Raw genomic sequence first — 8,786 nt, 5'->3', positions numbered from 1 at the left:
AGTTTTCTGGAAAAAATCTGACCGACTGACATGATGAGTCTACGGTGTAGTTGTCACAATAAGACTAGGTTTACACTAGAGGAAATTGTTCCGGATTCATGATGAATCCGAAACGTTTTAGTACCGGATTCATTCTGCCGTTTACACGAAAGTGGACGAATCCGAAATAAAAACTTCCCGGTTTGGCCAGGTCTCCGGAGATTTTGAATCCGGAATTTAAAGTGGGAACTTTGAATCCGATAACTTTTGAATCCGGAAAGTTTTGTCGTGTAACCACTTTTTTTCTCGAATCCGGATATTATTTCCACCTGCAATCTTTTGAGTTTGCGGTGAAACCAAAATGGATCTGGTGCCAACATTGCTGGGGGTCTCCGGTTGCCTAATCTTGTTGCAGGTTCAGGCGATAAATTTTATCATGTGTACCGCAGTATTTCTGAAGAAACGCAAATTATTATTGCAAGGAAGTTTAACGTCAGCCACACTTAATCGCCGACGACGTAGACTGCTTGACATCTGTCCAACTCAAATTTGCTTCAGTGGCATCTGGATCTACTCTAGCCTCTTTTGGGGGAGGCATTTTCACTTTGTCGATCGAACGACGAAGCAACACTGGGCTTGGTAACCATTCCATTTCGAATGTTCCCGGAGTTGTCGTTGTGTGTAAATGGTCAGGAATCCGAATATCCTTTCAGTGTAAACGCCTACGAATCCGAATACTCCAAAATTGACGAATCCGGAAACATTTACGAATCCGGAAAACTCTCCTCTAGTGTAAACCTAGTCTAAATAACTCGTTCGCGTCTGAAGCTGCTATAGTAATTGGCGATGTTTATCATGCTTTATTCGCATTGAGATCCTAGCTTCTAAACTGTGTTGGAAGAAAAAGAATGTTTTTTTTTTTACTAATGATCGCTTACTTTTCTATATGTTTAACTTCTAATAAGTCGTACTGGTTTGAGGACTAACTCGCCGACGTCTCTACTCGATTTTATACTTCGGCAAGTTAGCGTTGGCGAGTTGAACCATCGGCAACTTGACTGGATACCATTTGGGGTGGGCACTAATTTGAGGATGGGGGCTTAATCAAATAAATACAGTAACTTGTATTAATTTTCTTCTCCCTTAATGCATTCTGCACTGTGCATTTTACTTTTATAATCACAGTGTGGGTGTTGCTTTGCTTGAAGATTTTTTTCCCCCTTCATGCAGAGAGTGCTGTGTTTTGTACTGTGTGTATCGCACTTTGCATGTCACTTGAAAGAGACAAACAAAATCAAGATTATCATTTTAAAACTATAGTTATAGGCTGTTATTCCAAATGGGTGAAACTAGCCCCTCAAATATTATTAATCATTTTTTTTTATTGCAGTTTCATGCATAAACAAAACTGAATGGTACAAAATAATGTGAAGTCATGCCCAGCATTACCAAGATTTTTTTTATGAAATTCATTTCTAAAATTATTGCCATATTGTTTTATCAGATGCAATAGCAGTGAGGTCTTATGCATCCCTTAAAAGTGATAAAATGACTTATGATAGTGATGATGATGGTACTCCTTTGAATATATATTTAAAAAAATTCTTTGTTTTCTGTGACAAATTATTCCTGACAGGATTACAGGTTTAGTTGGCGTCAGTTGTGGGTCTTCACTGGTCGTGGCTTTTTAATGAGCATTGCTTACCTTGATCCAGGAAACATAGAGTCAGATCTTCACTTAGGAGCCGTGGCTGAATACAAGGTAAATGAATATAAAATGTTGAAATAATTCAACAATTCAGGGTTTGCATGAGGTAGTCTGCAAATTATCTGGGATGCAGTATCATAAACCCATCAACTACCACAATAAAAATTAATTGAGAAAGAATTTCTTCTTACATTATTGATACAATACCAAGCAGACAAATGATGAGAATAAAGATAATTTAATAATAAGTTCTTATATAGCACATTAAAATTGAACTCTATGCACTTATATCAACTATAATTATCAACTACAGGATTACTAGTTGATCCAATACCATATTCTCCAAACTAACATCACAAGAGTTGAATGGCAGACAGTTAGGAGAGTTGCTAATGAAATCTTGGAAGTGAAAGGGTTATTTATAATTAGTTTTTAATTTTTGCTAAGAATTTGAAAGTTAGCCGAGTTTCAAGAGTATGGATGATTTTAACTTGTTCTCTATGTCCATGTAATTGGAGAGTAAAAATTAATATGTTTACTTTTTAGACGTTTTGGTGTGTTGTAGCGCTGAATGTTTTTACGAGTTGTGCGGTAAATATGAATGATGACTCAAAAGTCCTCAACAAAACTATGCACCAAAAGGTCTAATAAGTGATTTATTTTTCAACTGCTTTATTTTCTATGCATTTCTCATAAGGCAGTATAGGGAAAGAGGATAGAGATGTGTAGCATGTGCAGTTGACTGGTTAAAAACAGGTTTTTTACAGTACAAAATAACCAACTGTGTAAAAATTGCAGGGTAGTTTTACTCTATGTAGTGCAGTTTGGTAATAAAATGGGCTAATGTAAGTTGATTAACAAGAGGTCCAATTCATCCAATGTTTTAGTGATCAATGTTTAGCGGGTTTATTGTAATCACTTTTTTCTAAATCTGCTTGGTTTATCTTTGTTTATCTTTGTGTGACGTGGTGTTAAGTTATGCAAGTAACTATTGAGAATTTGAATGCATTATAAGGAATGGTATGGGGACCAAAATATGGTCCATTTAAAATACTAAATATTCCAAAATATGAACATTTTACAGGTTAGATTAAAAAAACTTACTCATTCCTTGTGTGTCTGTTGTGTTTTTCGGCAATTTCTGCTGTTTTGGGCTTGCATTGCCATCACTGATAACAGGAAATACAGTGATGGCAAAGCAAGCCCAAAACAGCAGAAATTGACAAAAAACACAACAGACACACAAGGAATGAGTAAGTTTTATTCATCTTATGAGTAAAATATTCATATTTCGGAATATTTAGTGTTTTAAATGGACCATATTTTGTTCCTCGTACTATTCCTTATAATGAGTTCAAATTCTCAACAGTTACTTGCATGCATAACTTAACACCGCGTCACAGAATGAGTGACACTTTCATGAAATAATCCTTTGCTTTCCTTGAGACATGAGCTTGAGACGCTTGTGATTTAAGCTACAAATTATGCATTTGTCTTATTCCTTTAACAATGTTATCCTTCTTGTGGGTTTTTCCTCATCAGAGACTGTCCCTTCGGTTAGGAACTGTATCAGGTAGGTATTATCGAAAAAGTATTTTTAAATGTGTCATTATTTTAAGTATAAGCTGACTTTAAGATCATGTTTTCTTTTCTAAGAACTAACAGACCAAGTCTACCTAAAATTAACAAATGTCCAAACGTAGTTTTGCCCATAAAATATGCTGTGATTCCTTTTCTCCTTGTTCTGTGTTTTATCTAAACCAGTTTAGTTTTTCATTTAGTTTGTCTTGTTGTTATAGGCTTATAAATGTAACAAATAAAATTCAAACTGGCTTGCAAAATTTTAAAAAAAATTTGCACCACAAGAAATACTGGTATGTTTTTTTGGGGGAAACTTTCTAATCTCAAGAATGTTTAACCGCCTCCCGGTTAGCTCAATTGGTTAGAGCGCTGGACTGTTGTGCGGGAGGTCGAGGGTTCGAGCCCCGGCCGGACCAACACTCAGGGTCTTAAAATAATTGAGAAGAATATGCTACCTTTCTATAACATCAAGTAATGGTTAGATATTCTAGTCTTCTCGGATAGGGACGAATAAATGGAGGTCCCGTCTCCTGCAGGGTTAGGGGCAGGAGACGTTAATTTCCCACGCACGAGATTACTGTGTGATGGATGTCCTCCCCTGGGGTGGGATGGGTGGGTAACAGGACCCCCGTTGATACCAGTGTTTACTACACTGAAGGGGCTATCCTGTATAAATATAGATGTCTGTCTGTCTGTCTGTTGCAAAGAGATGTCACCTGCTTTGTTCACTGTTTTATGTTTTAACTCTCAAGATATAATTCATAATTCTTCTTTAGAACTGGGGCACATTTCCTTGTGAATAATTTGTTATTTAAAGGAGAATTTGCTCTTTCATTAGCAAATCAATGCTACATGTAACAGCTGCTAGTTGATACGTATACATCTTCATTACCTGTTTGCTGGACAGTGTATGGCTATTGTGAGGAGAAGTAACTTGTTCATCACTTTGGGCGATTTAATAATTAATTATCCATACTGGATTTGTTATTATAGGCAAGCACCTTGCAGAGGTGTGTCATGAAAAGTACCCCAAGATACCCCGCATCATTCTTTGGATTATGGTTGAGATTGCAATCATTGGCAGTGACATGCAGGTAAGCCTTCTGTGTATTATTGTGTAAGGTGTGGTTTGCACAGAAGTCCATGCCTCCCAAGATTCTCCAGGTTTCCCTCTGTATGAAGCAACTGGACATATTGTAGCTCCTTGGGATGGGATGCTAGTCTCTCTTTGATAACCCTTCTCCTCTAGCACAAGGCGAGGCCCAGGGAGGTACTGGACAAAGAATTCTGTTTGCCCCAGAGGGTGGATCGTAGACTGTAAATAGGTCTTGAACTAAAACTTTTTAAACTGAATGTAGTACACAGCGGTTAAAATGAAATCGGTTTTATTCACGTACCTAAGAGTACTCCCTAAATAATTAAACACATGCTGTATATATGCAGGTCTCGAGGGTATTACATCACACCATCACGCCTCGCATTACATCGCGCATACTTCATGCTCGTTGGCATCCTATACACTACATTCCCTCCTTTCCTAAATGTTCAACATACAAATCAAAGTCTTTAAATTAAACCAGTCGCTCGATAAAAGGACAAGAAGTTGAAGATATTCAGTTCATATCATATTCAGTTCATATGGCTTTATAACGATCGGGCGGTCTTACAGTCCGGGTCGACCTCCGAACAGGCCTTCCCACTCCGGTATTTTCATTGTCTGGGAAATGCCTAGGTTGTTCTTGAGAATCTTCAGATGTTCCAGGAATCTCTTTTGGCATCGGTACGACTGTCGTCTCTGAAATTTTGCTTCCCCCTGGGTCATCCACTCGTACTGCAGAACCTGCCTGTACCACTTGGTCTTCGTTGCCATTAGATACAAACACAGTGTTTCTTTTCAGTTCAATGCCAGTCTCGTTCCTGAGCGTTACCTCTGACCCCGTCTTATGAACAACCTTAAAGGGATCAGGGTTAAAGTTGGTAGACAGCTTGTTGGTTTTCTCTGCTTTCACAAGAACCGTGTCGCCAACACTTATGCTTTTGGGCGTGGCACCCCTCTTAAGGTCAGCGTAAGCTTTTCCCTTTAATTTACATGACCAATCTCGCTCTTGCACTTCCTCGCCTGGCACACCAACTGTCTCTCTCTTTAGCTCTGGCAGCTTGGATCTCATTTCGCGACCAAACATCATATAACAGGGTGTAGTCCCTGTCGTCGTTTGCGGAGTGGATCTGTACGCCGTCAACCATACCAGCAACTCAGTTCTCCAGTTCCTTCCTTCCAAATGTGCGATCTGTATGCATTTCAGTAACGAGCGATTCTGGCGTTCCACCTCTCCATTGGCTTGTGGCCACAATGGAGTCGTTTTCCGTTGTTCGATACCATTCGTACGTAAAAAGGCTTCAAACTCTTCAGACACGAATTGGGGGCCATTATCTGTCCTTAGCGAGAATGGAAAACCGAATCTTGCAAACATGGGTGCAAGTGCTTCGATGACCTTGGAACTTGTCGTAGACTTCATTATAGCAACCTCTAGGAATCGACTATAGTAATCGACCACCACCAAAATACTCTCTCCTGTGGGTAGGGGTCCTAGTAGATCTGCTCCACAGTCCTGCCAAGGGGCACTTGGAGGAAAAACACGAGACATCGGCTCTGGGGGGTCAAATCCAGAAGTGACCTGGCAGCCATGACAAATTCTACAAAACTTCTCAACGTCTTTGTCCATTCTTGGCCACCAAACTTTACTGCGGAGACGATACTTCGTTTTGACTATACCCTGGTGCCCTTCGTGTGCTAACCGCACCATCCTGTCGCGCAAGAGCCTGGGAACCACAATCCTTGTGCCTCGAAGCAAGAGTTCACCATACAGACATAATTCGTCCTTGACCTGTGCATACGAGGGAAGTATACACTGGTCCCAGTTCCCTATCTTAACACATTTCTTCACCTGGGTCAATTCCTCGTCATCATAGGAAGCTTCCTCAATCTCTCTAGGTGATAGAGCAACGGGTACACAGTCCTCAACAATTGCTCTAACATAGTCATACTCCTCTCCACGTGATCCGAATTCAAGCGGGACAACGCGTCTGCTATATTAGTCTTTCCTGGGCGGTACACCACTTTAAAAAAATCGTACCCTTGTAGCCTTAAGACCCATCTCTCTATCCTGGCGCAAGGTCTCGAAGTACTGGAGTAGATACGCTCCAGAGGCTTGTGGTCGGTCTCCAACTCGAAGTCCTGTCCAGAAACATACATGTTAAACCGTTCACATGCCCAAACCAAGGCCAGCGCTTCCTTCTCCGTTTGGCTGTAGCGCCGTTCGACGTCAGTTAAGCTCCTTGATGCGTACGAGACAACTCTCCACATGCCTCTCTGCTGCTGGGTGAGAACTGCCCCTAAGCCAACTGGGGATGCATCAGCAATGATTCGCGTTCTGCAGCCAACCTTAAAATAAGCCAGTGTCTCCGCCTGGGTGATTAGACGCTTTAGTTCCTCAAAAGCTGCTTGTTGCTCATTTCCCCAGTGAAACACTACGCCCTTCCTGGTCAACTCTTGAATAGGCTTCGCTACGGACGCTACGTCTGGCATGAACTTCGAAGAATACTGGACAATACCCATAAACGATCGTACTTCGCTTGCGTCTTTGGGAGGTCTTGCATCTCTAATAGCGGCTATTTTCTCTTCGCATGGATTTATACCGTCACTAGTCAACTCATGGCCAAAGAACGGAAGCTTCGACAACCTAAACTGGCACTTGTCTCCGTTCACCGTCAACCCCACTTCACTCAGTCTATCCAACACAGCAAAAAGACGCTTGTCGTGTTCCTCCACGTCACCTCCATGAACAATAAGATCGTCCGCAATGTTGGCAACCCCAGCACAACCCCTTAACACGTCTCTGATGATTTGCTGATACTTTTCTGGTGCCGATGTCACCCCAAACATCAACCGCTTGTACCGATACAGCCCTCGGTGCGTGACGAAAGTAGTAATGTGACGACTTTCCTCGCTGAGCAGGATCTGGTGAAAACCCCACCTGAGATCAATCTTGCTAAACATAGTACTTCCATTCAAGTCATGTAACAGCTCCTCGACGGTTGGAATTGGATGCCGCTCCCTGACGATTGCTTCATTCGCTCGGCGCATGTCAACACAGACCCTCACGTCACCGTCACCTTTGGGAACAACCACCAATGGCGATATCCATCCTGACGGCCCTTCCGGCACTTCCTCTATGATATCCAGCCTCAAAAGCTCATCAAGCTTTGCATCAACCTTCTCTCGCAACCCAAAAGGAATCCTACGTACATGCTGCGCTACAGGCTTCACTGACTCATCAACATGCAGTTTTAATTCGTAACCCTTCAAAAGACCAACACCACTAAATAACTCCTTGTATTTTCCTCTAATGCTGCCGTCTGGTCGTCCTCCGTCAACACTGTTTGCCTGAAAAGGACCAACATGTAGCAGGTTTAGCACCTCGGCAGTTTCGCGCCCCAACAGCGTACGACCATCGCCTTCAACCACTATAAATTCAGCCTTACTTCCGTCTTTAAACTCACACCCAGCGTGCGTGACATCTGCTGTAAAAGTTCCTAGGGTCGATAACGGTTCTACGCCACCATAAGCAAAAATTTCTTTCGCAGACTTCCGAGATTCACACTTGATCCCCTTCTGCTTTAGTAATTCCCAGGTCCGCTGTCCCATAACATTACATGAAGCTCCCGAATCAATAAGAACATCTGGTACGTACACACCACCGATGATCAGCGTTACCAACGCACTTCTTTCTTCCCTGTGGTCATCCAACTGTTCCACTGAAAAGGTATAATCGGGTCTTGACTGACGAGCTGGTGTTGCAAAATCTTTTTTGTCCTCTTCTCGGGAGGCAGGTCCGCGAGTCACTAGATTTGCCTCTTGCCCCAGTCTTCCGCGTCCACGTCCACCCCGACCAAATCCACCTCTGCTATTCCTCGTTCCTTTGGATCCCGACTGGGCGCCGCCTCGCTGATGGAATTGGGGGCATTTGACTTTGAAATGGCCTATCGTACCGCACTTCCCGCAAGTCTGACCTCGCGCCGGGCACCTCCAATCCTGACTAAAGTGTCCTTCCCGTCCGCAACTAAAGCACGTCTTCAATTTTCTGGGATTCTTGTTTCCATCCACTTTTCCTCTCACTGCATTGACCCGGTCTACCTGGTCCGTGTTGAATTGTTTCAGTTGTCTATCAACTGCTTCTTGGGATCTCGCAACCCGCAACAAATCACCCAAAGTAACAGTCCCTTCCTTTTCCAGGAACTTCCGGCGCAAGTGGCTGGAGTAACACTTGTCTATGAGTTGATCCCGAATGTAGTCGTCCTCGTTGACGCCAAACTCACAAGTCGCTGCTCGCTGACGCAATCTGCACACAAACTGGTCCACAGTTTCTCCACTCTCCTGCGAAATTTGTCTAAACAAATGTCTCTCAAAAGGAACGTTTGACTTGGGAACAAAATAATTGTCAAGTACCTGAAGTGTTGC

The 8,786-nt window shown here is 42.3% G+C and overlaps 1 protein-coding gene across 2 annotated transcripts in view; it reads left to right on the top strand.

Moving 5' to 3' along the window:
• The first annotated feature begins 377 nt into the window (after positions 1–377).
• Positions 378–8,786, top strand: part of LOC111347049 (natural resistance-associated macrophage protein 2) — a 27,243-nt gene continuing 18,834 nt past the window's right edge. Inside the window, exons 1-4 of one of the 2 annotated variants that reach the window (XM_088740870.1) lie at positions 378–1,053; positions 1,616–1,741; positions 3,230–3,260; positions 4,262–4,362. In XM_088740870.1, the coding sequence (XP_088596996.1) occupies positions 1,670–1,741; positions 3,230–3,260; positions 4,262–4,362 (204 nt within the window). In that variant the 5' untranslated portion in view covers positions 378–1,053; positions 1,616–1,669. Of the gene's footprint in view, positions 1,742–3,229; positions 3,261–4,261; positions 4,363–8,786 lie in introns of both variants that reach the window. The other variant, XM_088740871.1, reaches the window with a different exon arrangement.

The sequence above is a fragment of the Stylophora pistillata genome, chromosome 12 (assembly GCF_964205215.1).
Source record: "Stylophora pistillata chromosome 12, jaStyPist1.2, whole genome shotgun sequence".
Taxonomy (NCBI): Eukaryota; Metazoa; Cnidaria; class Anthozoa; order Scleractinia; family Pocilloporidae; genus Stylophora; species Stylophora pistillata.
This window is presented reverse-complemented; position numbering and strand designations above follow the sequence as displayed.